The sequence below is a fragment of the Corvus moneduloides genome, chromosome 15, assembly GCF_009650955.1.
Source record: "Corvus moneduloides isolate bCorMon1 chromosome 15, bCorMon1.pri, whole genome shotgun sequence".
NCBI classification, from domain to species: Eukaryota; Metazoa; Chordata; class Aves; order Passeriformes; family Corvidae; genus Corvus; species Corvus moneduloides.
Window position 1 is genome coordinate 329,529 of NC_045490.1, and position 27,373 is coordinate 356,901.

Here is a 27,373-nt window from a genome sequence, read left to right on the forward strand (position 1 = left end):
TCGGTGGCGGCGGGAGGAGCCTGCGGCACCGCGAGCGACACTCGCGTGGGGCCGCGCCACGGACACGCCGCCGCCCCCCGGGGCCGCCGCGCCGTCAGGAGGGTGTCCCTGTCCCCGCCCTGCGGCGAGGAGCGGCAGTCCCTCTGATGGCCCCACCGCCCGAACCCCTCTGCCGCCCCTCGCTGCGGGCTTATCCTTTCTCTTCTACAAGCGTCGTGCCGTGACTTCTGCTGTTTTTGGAAGGGTGATACAGGCTCTGCTTTCCGTGCCCGGGTGCATACACCCCCGCCTCGGGGGACAGGTCACATAGGGGGATCCCGTCGGAGCCTAGCCTCGGTCACTCTGATCTGGGTAAGGCCGAGTGCCGGGGTCACGCTGCCTCCCCTTCCTGTTCGCATTCCCACTGTAAGGATCCCATAGGAAGAGAGACACCTCACTGCCCACCTCATTGTCCATACTCTTCGGACACTGGCTTTCCCTCTCTCATTCCTGAGTGCTAGGAGCAGGCTCAGACTCCCAGGGCTCTAAGGGAGAGCAATCTTTGCCCCAGGGAGGACAGAATTTAGAGCAATTACCCAATTTTAGCCGTATTCATGTATTACTTGGAGAAGAACCAATAAGCCGAAACACAGCTGGGGCTCCCCTAAAACTATCTAAACCAATTCACATTGTCTGAAATATAGACCCGTGGGCTGCAGAGGGAGAAAGAGGCTAGATTCCTGCAGAGCTGGCCTGGACCAGGGAACAGCTGTCCTCAACACCCAGCTCTGAGGTGAGGACACGTACAAGGGCTCCCGCACCAGGTGAGCTCTATGTCAGGACACCAGCTCCTGTCCTGGGAGATGACCTGCACAGCCCTACAGCAAGGATGGGGATCCAGCAGTTACCACGCAGAAGTCAAGTAACAAAGTGGTTTAAACTAAACCATCTGTGGTGGGTAGGATAAGGTGTTCATGCTGCAGGGAATGGTTAGTGATTTATCTACAGCTCCAGCATCAGGGGATGCCCAAGACTTCCTTCCCAGCCCAAGGTCAAACTTTACCTTTCAGAGGACCCACCTGTGGTCTTCTGCATGTCCAAAGCAGCTTTTCCTGAATAGACTAAAATTTGCTGGATTGAGAATCCTTTCTATTTGACCTTTCACATGAGTGATTTAAATGAAGTTTGAAAATTGTTACCTTAAGTAATTAGAATTCTTTTCTAAACATTATTCTTCAGATTTTATTTCCAACAGAAGCTAGAATCCAGGACAAATCCAATAAAATTAGTGGACTCAGTTGTGGAAACGTTACAAAAGTAGTAGTCCAGAGTTGGTCCCTGGGTCATCTGGAGAGTTTCAGGATCTCTGTATGTTGGCAGAAATAAAATATTAAAGCCTAATTGCTGAGTAAGCCAAAGAAACAGCAAATGAGATAACAGAAGGCTCTTCTGCAACAGCTCCTGTGAAACAGCCAACTCTGTTCCCCATAGGGCAATGGGAGAAGACTGCTCTGCTTGGTGCAGCAGAGGGATTAATTTTCCATGGGAAACAGAGACCCTCGTGTCCTAGAGCTGGGGCTTTGGTCTGCAATAGAAAGAGGGCACACTTAGAAAAAAAAAATCAGTAGAACATTTCCCCCAGTTTTCTCAAGAAAACTGTACTTGTGAGTGTCAGCTCAGAAACAGGAGGCATGTCCCAAGTAGGGGAATTTTTTCACTCGTACTAGAAGAAGAAACTCAGGGAACTGAAGTGGGCTCTCTAAGTCACCCATCATGCACAACAGCCACCTCCAGCTTTCCTGGCTCGAGAAATGGGAGAGCCATGGTGGATCTCTGGTGCCTTCTAATGGAGAGGAGGCACGGCTGATCCCTCTCTTCCAAGAGGCTCCTGCCACCAACCCACACACTCTGCCAGCACATGAACCCCACCTCTCCCCAGGCCTGGCCATGCCAGGCAAACCCCTGGGGTGTGCAAAGGTCAGAGGGGGTAAAGACCCTAATGGCTGCCACTGAATTAAAAAATAATTTTTAAAAGTTTTATTCACTTTTACAATTTTAACTATTCAGCTAACTATACTTTTGGTTCAAGTATCAAGCTAATTTTTGTCAATGGCTTACAAAAACCGAGAAGTTTTGCTATACTTATTCTATGTATTTTCTGGAACCTTAAGTCTTAAAAGAAGTGAAATTATACTGAGCAGCCCTAACTCAGCTGTAATCTTCTAGTGAACTGTTAACATTATGGTATGCTTGCAATGTGTTAGATTTCAATACCCATTGCTGGCATCTCCTGTGATTAAAGTGGGCTCACCTTCACACACTGCCCACAGCTCGTACTGTGGATTAGAATGGTCTTGAATGCTTTGCAGGTGGCTGCCAGTCCCAAAGTGTAGGTATTGATATACATATTTAATCGAGGTTAAAACTCACTGCAGCCTGTGCAGAGGTTTGGACCACCCAGGGCTCCCCTCCTGTAGCACGGGCTCTCCCATGGTCAGGGATCAAGTTTTTTCTGGATGGGCAAATCTGTCCCTGGTGCCTTATCCCGTTCACAGTTTCCCCAGCCCTTGACACAGCAAAGACAATGGCACCTGCACTCACTCTGATATATGCTGTGAGGTGTCTGCTTCTGAAAATACCTTGGACATCCTTTTCATAATGCAAACCACAGTGTCCCAGAGCCTGCATTTTTAAACACACCAATCCCAGCAAGATTTCTGTAGAGTCTGAGCTCCAGTTCAGAGAACACACTGAGGAATGACTTTTCCTGGCTGCAGGATGTGAAGCACTTGGATTCCTCAGCTAGGGGTCACTAGAATTTAAGGCAGAACAGGACTTTGGAATCTAAAGTGCGTCCAGAGGGAAGACATTCTCTACAGAGAGACTACTGGATAAAAGCTTTTATATATTAATGGTGGCATTAACTGCGCCATTAATATATTAGTATTCTCCAGTATTCTCCAATACTGCTCCTGGTAAGTGAATCCACTGGCAATGCAGAGTCCTTGTCCCAGTCTCTGTCACATACGGTCAGAGGATTCTGACCTCTGGCTCTCCACATTCCCTCCTATACCAAGGGGTTTCCCTTCACTGCAGCCTTCCTTTCACACTGAATTATGCTTCACACATTCCCTTCCTCCAGCTCTACTTACACCTGGAATAAGGAGAGTCTCTTTCCAACATAAATAGATAAAAGAAAATCCACCTCACTTCACTTACGTGTTTTCCTTCTTTTGGCACAATGAAAACCACCTAACAGTCATTGTTTTGATTTTTTAAAACCCTTTCCATAATATTTACATTGCAAAAAACAACTAAGGGGAAAATCATAAATATGGAAATGAAGTTAAGTAAAGTTTTAAGTAAGTTTCTACTGAAACAAATGCTTTATGCATAGCTTTGTGCACACAAGTCAACAGTGAGTGTGTGACAGCTCTCCTCCAGCAAGCTGGGTTGTTAACAGTGACTAACAACTTCTCTGTGTGTCTGTTTTCATTGCAGTGAAGTGGAGCTCATTAGTTAACACTGGTTCGTGGTCAAACAAGGTGTCAATAGGTGGCTGGGATGTAAAAGTATTCCTCCCACTCCTTTTCACTAGTATGTACCATAATCTCTCCCACTGGGACAGGACCCCTGTGTACATCATCCACTTCCATCAGCATTCCAGGCCTGTCGTGTGCACCTCAAACAGATGCTCTCCCACAGCATTTGGACTTGTTCAGTCCCAGGGCTGGATTCAGTACAGATAAAACTAATCAATATCCATGTGCAGCCTTTCCCCAGGCATATTTGATTTTTAAAAGAGTTCTTCAAATTCTTACACTGAAAAGGCTTTTAATTTGCATGCTGGCAAGAGAGACCAAGCTTGCAGGCAAGATTTTCCTATACATCAATATCATAAGACATGCACTTCATTAGTGAACTTTCATCCTGAAAGCAAGAACTGGTGTGCTAAGAGAAAGAACTCCAAAAATTACAGGTGAGGTCTACACAGTCCAGAGAGAAATTTCAGAAATTAAGTTAGCAATAAACCTTAAAAACCACAACTTCCTTTAAATCACCTATCTCCAACATATGAAAGGGGGGCTCGGTTACTACAGGCTTTTTCCCAGCCTGGTGTCTGTAACAGTCTGGGGGTACCAAGGGCTAAGAAACCCTGTCTGCTACTGTCAGCAATTCCAGTGCAAATCAGGAATAAACCACCCCTGGTGTCAGTGTGAGAACCACAGTGGTGAGGACAGGAACAAATCCTGTCAGAGACTGTTGGGCAAAAAATACATTGAACAGCAATGTTTATGACAGTGAAGATCTGAGACAGAACCCTGCAAACTGCCCAGATGTTAGACTTACTGTCACTCTTATCGAAGTTTCTGCCCAAGCAGCAAGAAGCACCACAGAGCCTCTGGAAAATGGCCATCTCCCCATTGCCTGGATGCAGCATTTAATCCTCACCCTCCCCCTTTCGTATCCTTAAAGCTCCATCTTCCCCTTATATTTGGCTTGAATAATCCAATAAAATAAAAATCACTCTTGACTTTGTACCTATTATGTATTCCACATGATTACATTACTTTTAATATATACCTGTATTAATGTACAAAAACATAAAATCTGACAGAAATCTCACATTCAGTTAGGCTACAGCATAGTCCGTATAGCTTGGTCATATCCCTTACTGGACGTTATCTCCCAGTACCATGTTTTCCTTTTCTTTTGTAGAGAAGTAACAAGTCTGAGTCTCCATGGCATGATCCCAGACTGACCTCAATATCACACCTGTCGACTTTGAAATAATACCCACATTTTCTGTTACCCATTTCACCTGTGTGTAAAACAGGTGAGACGACATTTACTGTTCCTCATGGCTCCATTTTCCTGCTTTCTTCATGCCTGGAAATGCTTTGAGATAAAACGTGCTAGGATGAAAGGAAGCAAGTTGTCCTTTGAAGCAGTGGATTTTCCTTTGTCCTTTGAAGGAACAGTGAAAACTGTGTTACAGAAAGGGAAATTTTGCTGACCTGTCAAGAAAACAAGGAGCAGTGGTAGATGAAATCCTAATTTCTCTCAGAGAGTCTTAACACAGAGTATTGCTGCAGCATCAAACACAGTTGAAAGCACTACAGCTTAACAATATCCCTTGCAATAGAAATGTCTGTAGTAATCTTTTAAAGCAGCTATAAGGCACTTGTGATTGCAGGCAGATTTTGATGAAAGTGTTATAATGTATTGTAAAGCAGCTCCATGCTGCTTGGGTTCATTGCCAAGCAGTTCACAACTACACTGACCACAAATGGGAAAAAAATTTTTTGTGGCAGTAGTTCTTTTTCCTGTTTCACTCCCTCTCTAACAGTGCTGGAAATGACTGGGAGCATTAGTATTCTGATGGAGAGAGGCTGTGACAAAGACCATGACTATAGGGCCTCCTGACTGCTGTGCTGCTGCCAGTGATGTGGAGGGGACTGACTCCGACGGCTCCACTTCCCAACAGCCCTGCCATGGCACAGAGAGAACAGACGGGTGATTCATAACGCAGGCACGATGCTCTCAGCTTTGCAGTGTTAGCTTTGCACTTTGCATGGAAGTATGACACCAGGTGAGCAGATATTTATCTTCATGCAGAGATTTCACGTTGTATGTGCATGTGTGTACATGTATGGTCATTTAAAAAAGGACAAGCTGTGTACCTATGTGACTGTATCTTCTTTCTGAATGTGTTTTCCTGGCAGGATTTGGAAGCCTCATGCAGGATGTGCTGTGGTGCTTCAGTCAAGTAAAAGGAACTATAGATACTGGGGTGACAGAAGGTACGTTTATTTTTCCTTTTGTTGCTGTGACCAAAAATAACTTCTCACATACATCTTGCCTAGCTGGTGTGCAGGAAGGTCATTTGCGTGCTGTTGGGAGCTGCTGGTACAGAGCTAAGCTATGCTCCTTGGTTTCTGCCCTTGTTATGTACTTGTGCATCTGAAAGAGATGGGCCTCTTAAATTAGCTACTGATGCAAGAATTCATTTGAAGGTATTATAGCTTAATCATATTAATAGCCTTTGAAATAGATTTTCTTCTGGTTTTCAGCTGTTATTTACAGAGTTTTTCAGGGAATTATGAGACAGCTTCTCCAACTATAATTCTTACTGGAAGCAATTCTGGAACTGAGATGGACTATTAGATATATTTCTTCTATTTTGTTGTGGTCCACAAAGTGTGATGACTTCTTTAAAAGCACTGTCTTATGAGACTAAGAGGACTGAGTCGGCCCAGGCCTCTGACAGCAGAGCTCTGACTTCTCCTGGTGGGAATGCAGCTCTGGGAATGCCTGGAGCACTGTCACCTGTCCTGCTTCAGCGACAGTTTTGTTATGCTGCTTTTGCAGAAGAGGGTTTCAGTCTGTAATCTCTAGAGAGTACAGTGGGGCACAACACTCAGAAGCATATCTAACAATTTATTAAATCTCTAGAGGAAAACACCACCATAGCAATTAAAGTAAAAATATTTTTTTACTGAGGTTTTTTGTTGGTTTTTGTTTTTGTTTTTCCAAATTATTTACCAGTGTTTTGAGCTTTTACTGTAGAATATGCAGATCATTGTAACTGGTCAGGAGTACTTGTTTGCTACTTTAGAATTAGTGAAATGTTAGGTTGCCTCTCTTGCTCTCTTTCCTTTTCTTAATGTAACCATTTATCAGCTGAGGGCTATAAGGGTTTGTTTTGTTTTGTTTTGTTTTTAACCATTGGAGAGAGTTAGTGGATGAATCCAGAGGCATGATGGTAGGAAAGGACTCCTGTGATTTTTTCTTGGGGTAATCTGGGCTCACAGAACAGTAAAGGCTGATGGATAATACTTAAAAGCTAGTAATGAAAAGGTGATACCATTGGTGCATTCAATCTGAACAGTCACAAACAGCGTGACCATGACTGAGGAGGAAGCTCAGAGTGTTACATGTGGGATGGGCTTTGGTTCTTGTGCAGAGGTACTAATGCATGTACATACACATGAATTAAGTCATAAACGGAATATTACAGATGCCTCACCTTCGTCAGAAGTTTATCCACAACTTGTTACTATTATGCTAGTCTTTATGACACATTTTTGACCTTCAGAACTTTTGGTAACATCTAGGCATCCTGAACTTGCACAATGTGGTTTCTTTAGTGATTAGGAAGCATGCAGTCATCTATGGTCAGGTAAAAAGAGATGTTACTATTATTACAATGCTCTGCATCTTTGAATGTGGTAGAGCCTACCTCCTTCAGCAGAATGGACCGTCATTCTGGCTTTCAAATGATACTTCAAATGTTGCCAACAACAATTCTACATTAATTTTGTGATAATTGCGTGCTCTTATCCACACACAAGCCGCACAAACAGATCTACATAAACCTTAGTTGTTGCTTCATTTAACTTGGAGAATGGTGTCACAGTCCGTGGTACTTGTCCCGATAAAACCAGGGGTGTAATGGATCCTTTAACTAAAGCAACTGTGTGGATGAATGAGCTCCCTTGTGCATAGATGGGAGGCCTGGGATATGTTTCAGCTGCTCAAACACTGATTTCAGTGTTAAATGTGAAGTACATGATGTTGCTGAGTGCCATTGTCATATCACAGTGCTTTGAACTACATTTCAGTACTGCCAAAAGGAAACAAATTTTAGAGATCTTGCCTTATTCTGATATATTGATTATTAGCAATCTACTGTAGAAAACTGATTAGCGCGAACGTAAGAGGTGAAATCTCCTCGAGGCTGGTGCGGTGCGGGGCTGGCTCGCTCGGCTCCGGGCGTGCGGCAGTTTTGGGACACGCGTCCGTCTCTCCGGCCCTGCTGGCCCTGGGACGCGCTCCCGGTGCGATGCGCCCTGCGCGGCCCCGACGGCGGCTCCCGGCGGCCGGGGGGGACTGCGGCGGAGCGGGGCGGGCTGGGGCGGCCCGGGCCCCGGGCTCTGCGGCTCCCTGCGGGGCCGGGCGCGGGGCGCCGGGGGTGTGTTCGCGGGCGGGACGGGCTTAGTCAGCGCTCCCGGCCGCGCCGCAACCGATGCAGCGGCGGCGGGGCCGGGCCGGGCGAGCCGGGGCGCTCCGCTCCGCTCCGCCGGCAGCGCGGGGACCGGCCCTCCCCGCTGCTCCGCGCGGGCCGGGGGTACCGCTCTCCCCCCGGTATTGGTCGGTGTCTTAGCTCGGTCCGGCGCGGAAGATGAAATGCTTCTCGCGGTACCTCCCGTACCTCTTCCGGCCGCACGGCGCACTCCGCTCCGCCAGCTGCCACGCGGAAGGTACGCGGGACGCGGGGGGCGCGGGGCCGCGGGCGGGGGACCGGCGGACACGGCCGGTGCCTCCCTTGCACTGGCGGGGCCGCCGGTAAACGCCGAGCCGCGGGACCGGCGCGGGAGCTGCGGTGATAGTGCTGCACGGCTCCAGGTGTGTGTAGTTTGTAGATGTGGCCTTAAATGCATCCGGATATTCCCGAGGAAATGGAATAATCCTACCACGCTCTGCCCGCCTCCGGTCACCCGACCTCTCTCTTGCCGTCAGCAGAGCATGTTTGGCGAAACAGCTCTGCAGCAATTTGGGGAAAAGGAAGTGTTCTCAGCAGTGTTTCAACTTCACATTTCCAGGGTAGGAATGCAAAGCAGTAGGACTATGTTTGCCGAGACTTCCGTGGGACTCTCGCAGCGGACAGCCCATTCTTGCGGATTCATCCCCGTGTGACGCGGTGTGGGAGCTGTCGGACAGGTCTACGGGTCATCCGCAGGCACCAAACAGCTCCGTGGGATTTACATTCCCAGTACTGCTGCTCCCCGTGTGGAACCACAGCGGTTTTCCTCATTTGCTCTAAACAAAATCAGTTAATGAGAAAAACCACCACCCTGTCACCCAGTTTTCTGCAGACCCATCAGTCTGTGTATATGGCTGAATTACCAACCTGATCCAAGAGGAAAATCCAGGCAAATGCTGGAGGGATGTTTGGTTGCTGAGGATGTGGAGTGGAAGGGGCAAGCAAGGAGCACTTGGCAGCAGGTGATGACACTCTAGTCTAAGTTACTACAGCTACTCAGGCTGCTGTAGTTCAATCCAAGCAGACAGTATAGACTTTTTTGTTTTAAAGTTTCTCTGAAGTTCTAAGCAGATAAAATTATCCAATTAGATAACTGACTCTGAAGTTCTTTCTTTGAGAATTTTTCTGAAGATTTCTCTTGTTTTCATGTTGACTTTGTCCAAAGGCACAGTCCCTTAAGATATCCTGAACAAGTCACTTCTGGATTATTGTATGGGAACAAGTAACTCAGTGGAGAAGCACACCTCTGTGCTCTTTTAAGGGAGGTCATATGACAGGAATGAGGTGAAAAAAAAAAAAGAGTTAAAGAAAAAATGTCACACAGGTGTGCTATGCATTCTTCTTCATAGCAAACAACATAGAAAAAATGAAACTTGAACAGCACCCTTTCTTAGACCCATGATTAGATGCATGTAATAAACTTGGGGTAAAACTGAGGTCTGGAGAGTTTAAAAGACCCTGTTCCACCCTAACTCATTAGCAAAACTAAGAAGAGAAGGTAAGAGCTGCCTCCTGCCTGAAAAAGCAGTTTAATAAATAGCTTTAAAAACCCAGTGGGTTAAGTATTATGTATTTGGCAAAGAATGTTTCTTTCAAGGCCTCTGAAGAACGGCTGGCATCGCGCCGAGGCTCTGCCTGGGCTGCAGCTGCCGGGACACAGGGCAGGGACTGTACGCAGCGAGGGTGAGCACTGGCCCGTGGTGCAGCCTCGCTCCGCCCTGCCGCTGGGGACACAAAGTCCTTGTCCTCGACCTCCAGCATCCCCCGAGAGAGGGCACAGCCTCCGGAGTTATCCCGAGGAGCGCTAGGACAAGTGGTGGCTGTCGGCTTGGTGTCGGTGTAGTGCCCACTGCTGCCGCCCTGCCGTGAGCCCGTGGCGAGCTCGCCTGGCAGAGGGAGCTTGGCTGGCCGTGGGGAGCTCTCCTCCCGCCAGCAGTCCAGGTCTGTCCTTCAGCAGTTGAAACAGAAAGAGAATTTATATTTCATCTTCAGAAATTACATGAGCTTCCAAATTACACACTGAATGACAAGAGAGTGGCACAGATGAATTCTGATCCCTGCTGCTTGGTAAGTCACAGCAACTCCTCTGTCATCCTTTGGGTAGCTCTGTGTGTTTTCCTGTTTGGAAGTTATGATAATTTCCAGAATATTTGTGTAATAGTACCCTGGCTCACAAATGCTCCAAAGAGTGGAGCAATGCCTGTGTTTCACTAGCCCATTGGTATCTCTCTGTTTGTTTTCTCTGAAGCCTTTTACGATTTCCTGGTTTTCCACATCTCTCAGTTTGTGTCCAGGCTCTGAACCAGCATTTTAGGAGGTTCCAGTGGAGGTGACATGAAGGCCAGGATGTTCAGTCACTTATGTTAGAGCTGATACTAAAGCTTAGCTCAAAGGTGCCCTTAAACTTGAGGGTTAGCTTTGTAGGGGCCTTTAAGATGAAAGCTCAGCCAGAGGCACCTTAAAACTAAGCTCTTTACCTAGGGGCACCTCTAGGCTAAGCTTTTGGCCTTTGAAATACTTTGGAGTGATGCATGTAAAAAGTAATAATTATTTCCTCATATGCTCCAGACAGCAGATTCCTCCATGGGTAACCACAGAAAGTGTGGTTAGGTTTCAGTGGGATCAGTAGAAGAGGCCAATTAACAACATGAAGGAAGGTCTGCTTGGGAACTGTTTAAAATGTGCCTCAAAGCTCCTGGTCCCTGACGCCAGCTTGTAGGTGGGATGGAGTGGTGAAGGGACCAGCTGGCTGGTGGCTGACAGGCTCCTCCGCTGCGCTCAGTCATGTCACAGAGCACACCTCAGTCCACATGCAGGAGAGCTCTAACACAAGATCGTTCACCTGGAGTGAACCTAAATTAGTCCATTTTCTGGTTTGGAGACTTTACCTTTGTTTTTATGATGACTATTACACTTACCACCAGCTTGTAAGTTTTGTTCCTGCTGTGTTGACCACAAGTGGGTTTATTTTCCTGGTGAGTCATTCCAATGGTTCTGACCAGAGTTAATCAGGCACCAGCAGCTCGGAGCTTCATGGAAGTCCTTATGACTCTGGAGGGAAACCCACAGAAATTAAGTTTACAGCAGTCCTAATTTTACAGGATGGTGTGTGAATTTGAGGTACAGTACGATTGCAAAAGTATGCAAATATGGTTTGGTGTAATTAATAGTCTATAATTACATGAATAGAGGCCATTAGTGTAAGGCTGATGGAGGAGAACACTGAGTTAAGATTGAGCTTTCTACAATAACTGCATCTCCTGATTTAGCTGTTTTGCAGTTTCTCATTCTGAATGCCACATCAATCCTTGCTTTTGAGTGAAGAACATCAGACTGGCTGTAATTTCAGGTCTTATTTATCAGGACATAAACCATGTGCAAGAGTCCAGCTGCCTGGTCGGTTCATTTCCTAATAGTAAATGAGGTTAATTCTGTGTGGCTACAAAGAACTGGATTGTGGCTAGGGAGAAAAGGGCTAATTCCCTTTCCAAAATACAAGGCGTAGAGTCAAACTGAAGCAGTGTGGAAATTATTTCTTCTCCCAGTGAGCTTAAGTCCTTGTTTCTGTGATAACCATTTCTTCTCTTTTATTCCTCTTTGCCTGAGGGAGTGGAATCCCAGAGCACGGCCCTGTTCCTGTAGCAGTGCCTGGTGTGAGGCAGGTGATGTGCTGCAGCAGCGGACAGGAGAGATGCAGGTGAATTGTTGGGCTGCTTTAATTTGAGATGTGATGAACTGTGTCCTGGCAGGACATGGTGGGGAGCTCCCATGTCAGAACATGGCGGGATGCCCAACCCACAGCCTCAGGCTCTGGTACTGGTACTCAGGCTCGGCAGCGGTGCAGGTGGGTCAGTTTTCTCCATTGGGGATGATCAGTGCACCTGTATTTTTCTTGTGGTGACTCAGGAGCTGGAAATACCTTTCATTAAAGGCTGAACTGATTGCATTTCCCTTGCACTTTTTCTTACTCTGCCCGTATCAAGGCCTTTTACAAAAAATAACATTTTTGTGTCTGCTGCTGCTCCTTGCACGAGCAGGCCCCATCCCCATGTGAACACTGGGCTACGAGCTGGGAGCTCATGTGCGAAAGCCGGATAAACAGGAACAGAGGTCTAGGTTCACACTGTGCTCACATCAGTTCAGGGTGGAATTTTTAAATTCTTATGAGTGGCATTTCTAAACCTCTTAATGCCACATAAAAGTGCTTTGTGTCTGTAAGTGAGCTCTGATAGTATAAAAATTTTTATATTGAGGCCATGATCCCTCACATGACCTTACACTGTTGAAAGTTTACAGCCAGAAGTGATAGAACTCTGCTGAAATAGGTAGTTTTTAAAGGAGGAAAAAGTAAAAATCCTGGTAGCTCCTAGGCTCAGACACGGCCTGACATGGAGATCAGCTTCAATTATGTCAAAAGTCTGTGCTTTTTGCACCTATTTCCCAGGCTCAGGACCTCATTTGTGTTCTCTCAAAGCTGTTGGGTAGAGAGTGGGGTTGAATTTGTTTTGAGTCATGGGCATGACACTGAGCTGCTGTTTTAAACAAATTAATGTTCATGTTCCCGTGTGACCCTTCTGAGTGAGAGAGTAAGCATTGCTGAGGGCATTGTTGGGGTGTTCCCTCAGGGTGGGCAGTGGGCAAGGCCACAGGACTTATGTGGAGAACATGGGGCTGGTTTTGATCAGACTTTGAGGGTGATCAGCTGGAATCAGAGTGCTCTGCGGGCTGGTTCATGGGACCATACATTACGGGTGTGGTAAGCTGGAACCAGTCTGTCCTTTTAGGTTTTGCTCTTGAGCAATACTCTTCATGCTGGTTGGCCAAGAAAGGGAAAATTCCTGACCACAGAGTTCATTATAGAGAGTGGAGCTGAATATAGAGCAGGAGGTGATTCTGATGAGTTTGGAGCCTTGAAAGTTTTGATTAAATGCAGTTGAAATGGTGGCTCTCGATTCGCTCTGCCAGGAGTGGGTCATGAGTAATGCTTGTGGTTTGCTTAAATAACTCCTTGAGGGCACTGTGTGTGGTCTGTGCTGAAGCTTTGTCTCCAGGCTTCGAAGCTGCAGATTTTATCTTAAAAAAACAAACGAGAGGAGGCGAACTCCACCTGCGGGGAGATGTCACTGCTGGACAGGGCAGGGATTCAAAGTTCTGCTCAAAGATACCCCTGGAACAACCCTGCTTCTGGCCGCGCCCCTGGCCCCGCCCCTCCGGCCCCGCCCCCGGGTGCGCTCCCGCCGGCTGCCGCGCGGGGGCGGTGTCGGTGCCGCTGGGGGTCCCGGTGCCGGGAGCGCCCCGGGCCTGCGCGGTCCCGCGGGCGGGGCCCCCCCGGCGCGGAGGCGGCCGCAGCGCGTCCCGGCGCACGCCCGATGCCGGCTCTGTGCTTTCGCCTCTCCCCGCGGGGCCCGGACTCCCTCCGGATCGGACATCTCTCCGGGGGATGCTCGGAGTGGCCCCGCCGCGGCCCGCCTCGACCGGCGCTGACCCGCTGGACGAGCGCTCGTCCTTAATGACAGAAAATGTCGCTGAGGGATTTTTAAATCAAAAATACTTTCAGTTGTGAATGTTCCGTCCTGGCATTGGAGGATTTTGAAAATTATTTTTCTTCTCCCCCAGTTTGTGCCGGGATGCTGCTCCCCACACCTCTCCCGCGCTGATCCCATTCCTGTGTGACCATCGGCCTCTACAGGCTACCTGGACCTCAGACTTCCTGCAATTTTCCATGTCGAACGGCTCCAACAAAAGCATAAGCCGAATTATAAGCACATTTCCAAGATATCTCTGGAGATATTTCCATTCTGTGACTGTATTTTCCTCACTACAGATGAGTTCAGCTGTAGCTTCCCAGCGTTCCCCTACTGTCTATATTTAGTTAGTGCTTAAATCAGCACAAAGGTGCCTTCTGTTATCCCTCCCACTCGGAAGGGACCTGATGGAGGTTGCAGGGAAATGCTTCAGAGCGAGAAGGAAGAGCAGCTGACGGGGGCTGAGCTTCAGAGCAGATCTCGGGCTACGGCTGCCTTTAAATGGAGTTATTTTAAGCGCTTTTGGGGAGGGCAGGATGGTGAGTGTGGTGTGGTCAGGATGACCTACCAATAAGAAAAACCAGGGAAATTGTCTCTATTTGTTGTCCCTGCGACGGGCAGCTTTGTGTATCAGTGGAATTGCTGAAACCGTTCTCCTGCCCAGGCCAGGGGCAAGGGTGCCCGTTTTCCCCACCATCATGGACTGCCTTTGACACACCCACAGGCACAGTTCAGTGTCTCTGATCAGACCCAGAGATGTGTTCAGCTGCTGTACTGGCTCGGTAGACGAGATGGGAAATACCCAGTGACAGCCTGCAGCCCCTTGGGTTTTGGGTGCCATCTCTACCAAGCCCATCCAGGAATGTCACAGGTGACCACATGAAGGCTCACAGGGCCACACATGGGACTCAATGAAAACATTAAAAAAGCCAGTAGTTTGAGATTTAACCCTGTTTTCTCTGCAGGCAGCTTTACAGAACAAGGTCACCAAAAAGGTCTCCGAAATCCCTTACATATGTTGATGTTGTGGTGGAGCTGTGCAGGTGTAATTGCTGTACATGAGACGCTGCTCTTACTGTGAACTCCTTGTGTTACACCAGTCACCCAACAAACCCTGTTTGATACTACACTCTAAATAATTTTCTGACATGGATTATAAAAGAAAACCCGGCTGTCAGAGGCTGATCTGGCTATATTTGGGAAATAAACACACTCGCAGCTTTGTAAAGCCATATGGTGGATTTATTCACAATCAGCAGTTCCTTTCAAATGCAAGTTCATGTCATTTAATAATACATTTTCCAGTATACAACTCAGCACTCTGTTTTCTCTGTTTCCTCTTCCAGCGTGTGATCTGGGAGCAGTCAGCTGGCCTCAGCCTGGGCCACCTCTTGTCTCGGCAATGCACATTCAGCAGTATAATTAAGCACTTACATTAGTGAGTTCTTACCAGCTCCTGTGGACTTCATCAGCAGTTTTTGTCCCTGCACGTTTCCAGTGCTGCTGGCTGCTATTTTCCTTTCTGTGCAGTGTTGCACAACAGTGCAACTTTTGGCTTGGTTTCTTCTGAAAATAGGGCTATAAGATGCTGCATGGAGTGTGTGTCTGAGTAGCCATCAGACCTGCTCTCCTCCACTGCTTCAGGCACTTGCTTGGCCAGCTCCATCTCTGGGCTTGGGGATCTCAGAGGCACCAGCTCTGTGGGAACATGGACAGGGACATCCTCCTTGTGCCCTTTGGGGGGGGGGGGGGGCAGTGTTATCCCAAGGGAGGGGGCTCTGTGTCTAGAGCCAGTGTCAGATGCCTGATGCTGGGCACCAGGTCCCTGGTGCTGACGAGCAGGGTCTGCATGCAGGCAGGTGTGCTCAGCACCTGGCCAGGGTGCATCCAGTCCCCATCATGGCTGTGGCGGGTTTAGCAGAGAGCATGAGAGCTTGTGTAGCTGCAAGCAGTAGGGTGCACTGCTGGTCACAGACATGTGACTCTTGGGTCTCCTCCTGGCCCAGCCTTCTTCCAGTAGAAGTACCCACTGACACCCACAGGTAACTTCTGCTGTGGGCTGCTCTGGTCCATGTGAGTACTGACAGCCACGGTTAACCCTGGTGAGTGCTGTGACCTTTCTGCTGTGCAGTTTGCAGAGAGTGCTCAGCTCCTCTCCCTTGCAGGACTCCGGTCTGTACCTGTGTATCCCTTCGGGATCGTTGCTGCATGTGGGAGCTCAGCCTATCCCAGCCTGCTTCTCTTACTGCACTGGGTCTGATCTCCAGCACAGATCTTTCTCTTGTGCCAATTCCAAATGCTCTGCCCACCTGTATAATGACAGCACTTAGCACTAAATAGCTGCAAAAAGGCCTTTTACACATTAACTAAAGAATCCACACAACACATCTGTGAGGGAGCTATGCATTATGTCAGAAACTCAAGGAGAGAACAGAAAAGGAACAGCAAAGGAGGCCATGTTCAGGATTGGGTTCCTCTGGTGTAGATGCACTTTGTACTTAAATCCTGAGCTGCTCTGGTGGCCTTTTTATTCCCTTTGTTTCCCCTGAAGGAGGTGCCTCTCAGGAAGCACCACGGCAGTTCGGCTGGGAGCTCTGGCAGAGCCTGGGGGTGAGCACCCACCTGTGTGGCTCCTGGCCGTGTTTTTTATTCCTGCCCAGGGAGAGATCACTGCTGTCGGCACCTGCACTGCATCTGCTGGAACCAGGTGTGATCAGGTCACTGAGCCTGAGCAAGTGGAGGGGTGTAGTGCTCGATTCTGTTGAATGAACATTTTTTGTAGAACGCTTTGTCTTCCCTTCCTGTGACATTCATGAAGTGATTTAAAGTAGCACAGGGTGCTTACATGGTGCTGTGAAAGCGTGGGCCCTGTCACTTGTGCAGCGTGATAAGCACAGGGGCACTTGGCCATCCTGGCAGCGTGGCACAGCCATGGCCTGAGCGCTCTGTTACTGCTCACTTGTGTTCTAAGCATAAAGTCTCTAGGTCTGAAAGGTCAAGGAACTTGTTCAAGCTTATAAAATATAACATTAAGAAAAACCATGGTTGAGTCACGCAGAGGATTTTCACACATGCATCCATACAAAAAGGCAGATACATGTGTCCACACCCTGCCAATACAAGCCTGCATGCAGGTGTTACTTGTCTTTAATTTGGTTTCTCAGTAACCCTCCTGAAGTGGAAATTTCACAACAAAACCAAAGTGTTCAAAAGCAGGAGCTGATGAGAAGGCTTCCCTTTTATCTTTGCCTTGATTCTGTCTTTAAATTTGATGTTCCTCAGCTGAAATCAAAGAGTAATCAACTCACAAGCAGATGGCAACAAACCCACCACACTAACCCACAAAGAAAAGCCATGAAGGGGCATTTTTTGACCCCCTGCCATATAGTCAGATGTTGTTCCATTGAAGGAGGCTAATTGACTTGCCTGTTTCAGCTAATACTGGCTTAGGCTTCTCTCCATCCCCACTGTTAATCTGAAGTCTTAAATGACAGACTAAGGAAGAAGAAAATAAATAATACGACTGATTAAAATCAGGAGCAGCCTAAGAGCAAGGGGCAAAAGTGCTTGGGAAACAAGAGGCAGTTGTGCTCCTCCTGTGGTTCTTGTCTGTGGTGGCCCCACAGGCATGAGCACCGCCATGGGCCATTGCTCCCCATGGTGGGGAGCCTGTGTCCCCAGGATGGGGCCCTATGGGGACTCCAGGAGGGCTCCCATCCTGAGGATCTGGAGCCCTGCAGCCTGTGGGAGGAGAAAGTCAAGAGTTGCTGAGAGGTGCTCATTTTCAGGAGATGAAGGATGGCAGTGAGAATTCCTGGTGCATGAGCGGGTTCAGGCCCAAGGACGCCTGGTGCAGAGCAAGAAGCAGAGCTTGGCCTGTGTGGGGCGAGCAGGTGCTGCCCAGGGCTGTTGTGTGCCCCCATGGGCGTCCTGTGCCTTCCCCATCTTCTTCTGAGGGTTCTGTGTCCTGACTGTGAGCGCATGCGCAGCTGGACAGCAAAGGCATTGCCTGCAGAATTACAGTCCCCTGCTGCTTGGGCTGCCCTGAAATAATCTTCTTCTCTTTTTTGTGCCAGCTTTGTAATTTCTCGAGGGTAGTTGTCCTTGAGAGGAAAGATATTGCAGGTTTGTTGTGCTTGATGTCACTCTCCCTGTTGTCGAAACTGAAAAGCCATAAAATTCACACTGATGAATTTTCACGTGTGAGTCTGCGAAGGCCATGGAGAATGTGTTTGATGGACTGTCATCCCCATATTTTTCTGACACCCATTTTTGGAGGGCAGGAGTATGGGGAACCTTGCTGTTACACCTTTGACACTCTTTTCCCATAAATTTGGGCCTCAGGAAAATGAAGCAGTGGAGCCTCTTTGTCATAGCACATTGGCAAAAGATTTGTATGATGGTGGTGGATAGGTCTAAAATAGACTCTGCAGTCAGCAGGATGAAAACTGACTCTTTCTCGTAGGTTATGGCAGACTGGAGTGGAAGGGCTGATTGAGCTAAGTGTGGGAAGTGCTTGGGACAAGCTGGGGAACAAGAGCTGCGAGAGCGAATGCCTGTGGTTCCTGTGGGGGAGCGGGGTGTTCAGGCTTCTGTCCAGGATGTCCTTTTGTGGCAGTACCATGTGCATTGCTGCCGAGTGGCAGAGGGAGTTGCTAATATGTGTGACCTCATGCGAAATACACTGTTCAAATGCCTCTTTTTAATGAGCACAAGTACTTGTTCTATGTGAGCAGTCATGGTAAGACTGCTACAAGCTGGCACCCAGTAGTTGCATATATACGGTGTGAAGGAGGGGTGTGCAGCATTCCATGGACTGCGCTGAGTGTCCAGAGAACACACGGATGGATTGACAGTGTTCATGCTAACGAATTAATTACTCTCCCTGCGCAGATGTTTCTCCCTTGTTCAGAAATCACTCACAAACGTAACAGGAATTAAATCAGTTTTGTTTATTCAATTGGATTAAAGTAGCTGTATTCCCATGTTTACAGGGGCAATTTGATTTAATGTTACTTTGTATATTGTTCTGCTCTCACCTTCAGGGGAGTAGTTGTCTGTTTTAGGAAGTAATTTTTTTTTAAAGGACAATAAAATCTTAATGATCACATCATCACATTTCAATGTAGACTTCTATGCCTAGTGTCATACTGACCTCATTGCTGATGTTGTTATATGTAATTCAGAAAAAGGCCTTGGGAAAGGCATGTGTGTGTGTTCATGTGTGCTGGAGCCCATGTGCTGCTGCTTGATTCATGGCTGGGTTGGGGCTATTAGATTTCCTTCCCCAGGCATTTTATAATCTGTTTAACATAACACAGTCGTTTGTCTTGTTTGCTGACTGCTTAACAGATGGATATGTGATTTTCGTAATTACTATATGAACATTAATAAGACGTGCTATCTTTTATTAATTAACAGTTTTCCAGGTTTATTTTTCCAAATGACACGAGGGAGATTATATGTAAATATTAGCGACATACAAATATTAGTTTTACAGCATTGGCATTCTGAGAAGTCAGGCAAACTTTTAAGGCTCCCCATGGTGTCTCTTGTTTTCCTTTTCCCCTCCCCTCAGCTGTACTTCTGAAGATTCTTTGGTAGCACTGTTGGGTTTATGTCTTGTTAAAGGTTGGTCTCCTTTTAGTGTAAGCAAAGACCAGATCTGGCCAATGTCCTAGGCCATCCTCTATATTTATCCTGACAGTGCAGCATTCTTCCAGCCCATTTCTATCCTTGTATGATACTATCATCCCATCCTTCCTGTTGGAGATCTCCAGAAGTGGGAATCACTGTAAACAAGTATGAAGACCGCACACTACACAGAAGAGAAATCTTCTCTCACTGTGACCACGGCTGTTCCTGGGAACTCTCCCAGTTCCATGACTGAAGAGGATCCTGGAGAAAGGAGGTCAGTTCTCCTGGGAAGCGGTGGGAAGCTGGCAGTGCCAGGCAGGGCTCCCCAAAGCCTCACTTGTCTCTCTCACTGGGACTTCAAAAAGGAGGTATAGTTTTGTTTTGTGATGAAGCAGCCCCTTTGCTACCTGGGAGGGGGCCAGCAGGTCCCAGGGCCCTCCCAGGGTTGGGGACCCTGGCCAGCCCCAGTGCCACCTTTCCCAAGCTGCAGTTTTTTGCTGGAGGCACCTGGAGGACCCACGGGGGAGGAGGCACAGCCCCGGGAATGATGGGTCACACTGGAATGCTGAATTTCAGGTGTTCACAGAGAACGAATGACTGACCTGGGGTGAGGTGGAGGGCAGGGCAGGGCAGGGCAGAGCCGGAGCCGAAGGGCTGGAGCTGCTCCAGTTGCTGTCGTTGGCCATTCCCTGTTTGTGGCTCTGAGTCACGGAGGAGTAGTGTAACTGGGTGGATTTAGGGCCATGTGCACATAAGAAATGTTGAACAGGATCAGTGTAACACTCCCTGACCCTCTGTCAATGCTTATGAACTTCGAACACAAACTCAATTTAAGCTGGAACGTTCCCTTCTTGGGGGCTTTGTTTTGTGGGACGATCTGGTATAATGTATCATATCATAATGGCAAGTGTGGGCGTGAGTGGAGAGCAGTGCAGGCTCACCCTGCCAGCCCCCAGCCCGGGCTGCAGCCCACCAGTGCTCCCAGGCCTGGCCAGGTCTGGCGGGAGGCTCCCGGGCACCCTCAGGGCCGCGGCTGCGGTCGCTCATGGCAGTGCTGCCATGCTCGTGGCACCTGGGCCCATAGAGACCAGACTGAATCAGAGCATGCTTGTTATTTTCCCCGGCAAATACCAGAATAGTTTCATGCTTAGAATACGTTCTGAGTTAACCAAAGCATGCATGAGCCAGGCTGGCTCTCCAGTGCTTTGCTGGCTTCCAGACGTGGTTTGCTACGGAGCGTTGCCGTCTGCCAGGGCACCACGGGGTAGGCTTGGTTATTGGGGCAGGCAGGCCCTTCACTCATGTTGGCTGTTGCTTTGTGAAGTACCACTAAAAACTGACAAATTCCTGTTAATGTGGAAACAGTTGGCGAGTTGATCGGTCCTGACAGGCTCTCTTGGTTCCCTAGCTCTTAGCATTGCAGCAGCAGCAGCTGTATTTTGCTGTACCCCATTTTGCACTTCCCACCAGGGTGATTTTGGGTCACCATCTGTCCTTCTGACAGTTGTGGAACTTCAGCTAATCCGTGTGCAGGTTAGGAGTGCTGCTCTGCCAGACACAAAGTTTCCTTTTCTTTGGGGAGTTAACTCTGACTGATTAGCCTTTGTGTTTCCCATTCTGCAAGGCTGGCCAGGCTACATCTGTGTGTGCTTCACTCTGCTGCTGCTGGGTGACATCTGAGGACAAGCAGAATGATTTTTATAAGGTAGTAATCCCAGCCTCAGGTTCCCAGTGCTCTGAAACTTACTATGTTTGTGTTGCAAGACATGGGCAGCCCTATTTTAATTTATACCATGATTTCATTACTTTTTGATGTGGGACATTCAATTAACTGAAGGCTGTGAAGTAATTGCAGTTTAGGAAATACAATTCACAGTGACCTGGATGTGTTGGTGTTTCATTGGTGAACATTCTTTCAAATAAAATCCACCTTTGAGGCCGTATGAAATTTTGCATATTAATTGCTAATTTAACCGAATAAATGCTAAATTGTCATTCTCGCACATAATATCCCGGGATATGTGGGGAAGCATCTGAGTGTCCAGTGTAAATACATGACAAAGTTCACTTTTTCAGGAGTCAGACTGATCCCTGTTTCTCTTTTGTTGGTTCTTCTGACCGTCATCTGATGGGTTGACAGTCTGCAAATTGTTGACTGTTTAGTAGTTTTAAAGGTTACGGGGTTTTTTTGTTTGGTTTGGTTTTTTTTTTTATTACTGTGTGTGTGATTGCCAGCTTTGCTCTGTGGAATTGGTTTTCGCCTTTGTCCTGGTGACTGACATTTTTAAAGCAGTGGAGCGACAAAGGGGCCACAGCGTGGAGAAGGCAGGTCCCACTCACCCCTGCCCAGCCCTGATGCCTGTGTGGAGGGCCTGGCCTGTGCAGGCTGCAGGTTGTGAGCAGGGGCTGAGGTGTGCAGCCAGCTGATGGCAAGCAGTTGTATCTGTTCTACTCAAATGCACGTGTGAGTTCACATGTTCCCTCCCATAGGGTGACCTAACCTAATTAAAAACATTTTGAGAGCTGTATTTTCATATGAAATAGTCAAATTAACACAGTGATTTTCTTCCCCAACCAAAAATAAATCAACAGAAAAATCCAAGAAACAAAATACTGTCCTTATTTTTGCATTCTGTGCTTACTAGATTTAGTAATTCAGCCTGAGACGTGCTCTCATGGTTCTCTCATGAACAATGTTCCAGTGTCCTCTTGTATCCTCTTTAACCCCCTATCACATTATGCTGCAGCAGCCTGTGAGCCCTTTAGGTCAACGAGCCCGTGTATGTGACGTGGTGCCTGTACCTGGGCTGTGTGTTCTGTGTCCAGTGCTCCCCAGGACACCTGCACTCGTGCCCTGCAATGTGTTTCACTCCCAGATACCCAATCAATGCCTGTCAGTTTTGGCCTTCCACTGTCACCTGTAGTAGAGTTTGTTACTCCAGGTAAAACCCAAACCCAGAGGAGCAGACAAAACACCAACATAGACAGGCCTCACCTGCAGCATGGCTCAGAGTAGCTGTTTTCAAGTAAAAACTTATTCCTTAGCATCGACTGTGCTACAAGCATCGACTGTGCTACACTGGTTCAGATGCTCCAATGCTATAGCATGTGGCCTTAATCTTCAGAAGTGGCAAATCCTATTTACTGTGTAAGTATTTAAGCTAATTATATCTCTGATGTGAGGAACATGTGACAAACTGTTCACACTGTATCCTTTAAAAGACATTGATGTCTCAGACCCTCCTGAAATATTCTGTGCCTCATTCCATTCTTGGGGTATTGTATGTGTTCTGCAGTGTATTTAGCAATAGTATAATTTACTAATAGTATAGAGGAAATAAGTACACTATGCCAGGATGGTCTGTAGAGTAGAATAAGAAATAACTCATAGCAAGTTTTTCCAGGAAGCACCATGTTTGTGTTGCTGCTGCACAGTTGCATTATATTGTTGCTGTGTGGTTGTTGCATTATAGGAGAGACCTGATGAACGGGAAGATGCCTGGGCTTTTCTAAAGCCTGGCATAAAATGCTTAGTAGGGAAAGACTGCATCTGAAGAAAGGGCTGCTGAAATGCAGCAGAAGCTGGTTGGTCTAATGGAAGGCAGGAGAGAAAGCCCTTGGGGAACAGCTGTTCCCTGAGCCAGGCTGGGTGTGTGGCAGTACTCGTTACTGGCGTGTTGTTAATCATGTACAGCTTGTACCAGCACCTGTAACGGCGCAGCAGGGGTCAAGGCCAAGTAGATCAATTTATCATTTGACCTTTGGGAGGCAGAAGTCTTCACCTACTTTGCATTCAATGAACTGATTCTTCCCTTTTCTGCCCCGAGGTCTTGACTCTTGTTCTCCATCATTTGGGAAGAAGAGGGCTGCAGCTTGTCCTCTGCATTCAACCTGGATTCCCAATTTTCTTGATCTTGGTTAATCTGGTAAATTATTGGCCTTCTTCAAATCATGCTAATTAAGGTTCATATGATTGGGACTTCATCACGGGTATGGGTTATGGCTTCCCCAGCTTGCTTACATGACTTATAGGAGAAAACATGAAAAACAAATTGACTTAGTGCAGTGAAATCACAGTGAGGATATTAACATGTGGTGGGGGGTGTAAACATTCCCTGGGGACCACACAGCAGCCCAGCACACTGTCTGCAGGTACAGGGGATGGTCCTGCACAAGGCATTGACCATGAGGGTGTTCATCCAGAGAGGGTTCACCCTCTCTGCATGTCCCTTCATGGCTGGATGGGAATGGTCTTTGTTGGCTGGTGCAAGCTGGTGCCCTTCCTGAGCCTTGCCCAGGCTTCCTAGGCTGGAAGAGATGAGCATCAGTCTCTCTGGGTGCTCAGCTCTACTGCTGGCACAATATTTATGAACTGGCTGTGGAGGACTCAGTTGTCTGTGGTCCTCTGGAGAACTGGATCCCTGACCTGATGTCTCTGTCTCTGGCCATCCCAGGGAACCTGTGCCTATGGCAGTGGATATGTTCAGCACTGGAGATGGTGAGAAGCTCTGGGTTCCTGCAGGGTATGCAGCACGGGGGCCTCTGCCCTGAGACAGCCTTTTCCCTTTGGGGTTGTCCCTTAAATATGGGCCAGCCAGCCACCAGCCCAGGTGGCTGTCACCAATTATATGTTGAGAATAGGAGTATAATTACCCCATTTTTGCTGCATAATTAGCTCTTCAGATTTGTGAAGCTAAAGTGCTGTCTCTACTGAAATCTGTGAGCTGAAGGACTTGGAGCACATTGGGAACTGGACATGATTGGAGAAATTAAGTGCTCTCCTTCTCAGAGTACTAATTGTGTGCCATGACCTTCATCCAGATCAAAGACCAGGTGCTGGCTCTGATATGAGATGTTGAGGGGTGTCATGAAAGCCCTGGTTTCCCTTCCTTAGCAGAGATGGGCTTTCAGGTAAAGCATCTCAGACTTGGTTAGGGCAGGTGGAGGTGGCCACCCCCTGTGTTGGTCCATAGTTTGATAAGTCTACGAAGCTGAGATGCTGCAGAGTGAGAGTATGTCCTGCTTCCAGGGAGCAGTTCCCTGTCCCACCCTGGAACAGGGGGATGTTCCACCCACAGGAAGGGACAAAGAGCGGGGCAGCAGTGTCTGCCTGCAGCTGCAGGTTGTTGTGCTGCTCACAGACCTGTGGCAGGCAGAGCACAGGACCCTGGGGCTTTCACTGCCAGTCCTGTCCCCTGTGCCATGGGCATGTGCTGTCACCAGTGCTCCTGCACACAAGCTGACCTCCGGCACCGTCCAGCGAGCTGGTGCCCACTGAGGGCACTGAGCTAACAATCAGTCAACCAACAGAAATAATTCTTACAAGTTTAAAAGAAATTTTGTTATCTGTGCTTAATGGTTAAAAGATATGGGTATTGTTCTAACCCAAAACAGTAATTAGGAAAATAGATTTACTGCTCATGGGTGGGAGGCTAAAGTAAGTGCTGTGAAGGAAGTTCTGTATTGAGCATAAAATTGGAAGTTTGATTCAATTATTCTTCACACACTGTTTAGATCCCACAGAAACCTGAGCATGGAACTCTTCAGCCTCTCTAATTGAAGCAAAAATCATTGGAGTGGAAAGTGTCCTGGCTCTTCAGGAGATGTCAAAGTACAGATCATGGCGGACACCTGGGGGTTTGGGAAACAGTGACAGCTACAAGCTGACCTTTGGCAAATTTAATCTGCAAATGGATTCCTGCTTAGGACAGCTAATGCTTTTAGTTATTGTAAATGCTTGCTCCTGGATTTTAAAAAGCTGAGAATAAATGGATTTCATGATGCAGCTCCTATGCATGTTGCATAACAAACAGGTGGCTTCTGGATGTGTTTAAATGATACAGTGTGTTGAAAAACTTTGCAGGACTTACAAATGTGTAAGTATAATTCATGCACAATGGAGGAATAATTTTTGCTACTTAAAAAAGGAGAAGGGACTTGGCACTTGTTAGAATGAAAATACACTGACGACGGTGTATACTGAAAAGGAAGGGAAGGAAGTCACTGGTTGTGTTCATGATATTCATGGGCATTGCAGGGGCTCATTATTCAGCTGGGCATTGCCTTTGGCCTGGGGTTTGGCATCTGGGGTCTGATGGAAGGAGGCAATATGGTAACAACTGCTTATTCAAAATCTGTCTTTATTTTTCTTGTCTGAAGCTGCTCTTGCCTCTTACAGGACACCTGCAGGTGAATGTAGCTTGTAGACAGAGGGAGCCCAGTTCCTGGGGATAGTGTTGTGGTGCGGTTTTAATCTTTCTTTTCCATCTCTCTTTTCCTGTGGGAGGTCCACATCCTTCCCTCGGGAGACAGGAGACCACAGACAGAGGTGTCAGCTGAGTTGCCCAGAGCCAGCAGCAGTTCCAAGTCCTGTGGTGTGTTGGCGTCTGGTCTCCTGTGCTGTTGCATGCATGAGGACCTGCCAGCAACACAAAAATTATTTCTAAAGCATGATGTTAGTGCTGTGGCTCTCTTTGGCATGCAAGAGAGCTTTGGTCAGCATATCTCTCCACTGTGCCACTAAGCCATGGCCAGGTCCTGTGCCTTTTCACAGGGAGTGAATTCAGACTAACGTGCAACTCTCACCCACTGCAGCTAAGAGCAACCTCAGCCTCAAATACAGTGTGTTTTCTTGACTTAAATATGTGCCTGGTGAATATAGCATGTAACTCACATTCCAGGATAATTCAGTGAAGGCTTGGGCATGGAGACTACCAGCTTATGCCTGTCTGATGAATGCTTCTGGCTTGTCATATCAGTAATCCCTGTATTAATGAGTGGCCTGTGATGTGATGTGATTGACAAATCCTGAAGTTATATATGCATAGGAGTAAGCGCTGGAGTTCTCCAAGGTGCAGTTTTACAATGTCTTTTATCAGCCTCTGTGTGACAGCATGTCAGAAAACATCCTGGGGAGGCAGGAAGCTGTGGGCCTGGGAATTCACCTTTCCTCATAAGGTCACAATGGGTAGAACAAGCTTTCCCTCTCTCTTGCCCCTCATCTGAGAGTATCCGCACACTCCTCCAAAAGGCGTATGGTGGTGTGGTGGGTGTGCTGGTGTGGTTGTGCAGCAGAGGTATGGAACATGCTGTCCAAAAGATGCACATACTGGACGTACTGGAGTCCTTGAGCCTTCTTGCTTAGAGGTGCTCTCTCCCGTGCTTCCCCTAGAATAAGCAGCCCCCAAGCAGACAATGAATCTCAGCAGATAATAATAATAATAATAATAATAATAATAATTCAGGCTGTAAGATCTTGCACCTTCCTAATGAGATTTTAATTATGACACTACAGTTGGGAGAGGAAATCAAGCTGCAGTGCACCACTGTATTTACAATGTTATCCACCATCTTTGTCCATTCCCTTTGCATCCTCCTGTTCCAGTAACAATTACACTCCCTGCTGATGTGGCCCTGGACTGTCAAGCAGCTCCTGTGCCATGGCACGCCGAGCTCTGCAGTTCCTCCAGCTGACCCCAGTCCCATGGTGTGGGGGTCTCGAGGGGTGCTGGGTGGGTGGGCACACAGTGTAAAGGTGCTGCAGGGCCTGTGCCCGCGCGTGCCAGTTCCCCGCCTGACCCCAGCTAGTGCCCAGCACCCATGATACTCTTGTCCAGAGTGAACCAAGGCAGTGCTAAGATGGGTCTTGACAGCAATATGGTGCAGTGGGGTGCTGTGGGATGCAGGCCCAGGTCAAACCCCAGCCTGTGTCCATGTACCTGTTTCCCTTCAGCAGCTGTCTGAGTAGTGGAGAGTGGGGGTCAGAGGGGACACTTCAGGTCAGGAGTGAGAGTGGGGAGTAGTGCCTGTCCTCTCACTGCTGCCCAGTGTGCACACTGCTGCCTGGCTGGGGATGTCATGTGCCCTGACACTGTGGTTGGGTTTTACTTCCAACTTCAGGTGCTGGAGTTGAGGGAACTTGCCCCATGTGAGTTTCCTCCCTGTGTCTGCCAGTGGCTCAGCCAGTGCCAAGGCTTCTTCCTGGACTCTGCCAAGACACAAAACCCTTCCAGTGGGCAATTGTTTCCCTTTGGTGTGCACCAGATGATGAGTCCAAAATACAGCCTGTCCTATCAGAGATGTGCCCTGAACAGGAAAGCCCTCCCTTCCCCCATAGCCCTTGTGTTCATTCTCTTCTCTGGATGCCACCAATCCCCCATCCACATCGACCTTTATGGTCATAAGT

At 47.9% G+C, this 27,373-nt stretch overlaps 1 protein-coding gene and 1 long non-coding RNA gene across 3 annotated transcripts in view; both read left to right on the forward strand.

Annotated features, from left to right (window-relative positions):
- The first annotated feature begins 5,472 nt into the window (after nucleotides 1–5,472).
- PPP2R2B (protein phosphatase 2 regulatory subunit Bbeta) overlaps nucleotides 5,473–27,373 on the forward strand; it is a 67,046-nt gene continuing 45,145 nt past the window's right edge. Inside the window, exons 1-2 of one of the 2 annotated variants that reach the window (XM_032125320.1) lie at nucleotides 5,473–5,572; nucleotides 5,706–5,783. In XM_032125320.1, coding sequence (XP_031981211.1) covers nucleotides 5,563–5,572; nucleotides 5,706–5,783 — 88 coding nt within the window. In that variant the 5' untranslated portion in view covers nucleotides 5,473–5,562. Of the gene's footprint in view, nucleotides 5,573–5,705; nucleotides 5,784–8,086; nucleotides 8,244–27,373 lie in introns of those variants that run through there. The other variant, XM_032125321.1, reaches the window with a different exon arrangement.
- Nucleotides 10,100–14,783, forward strand: LOC116451660. The gene is made up of 2 exons (XR_004243269.1): nucleotides 10,100–11,723; nucleotides 13,643–14,783. It is a non-coding gene; the product is annotated as an uncharacterized LOC116451660 (long non-coding RNA).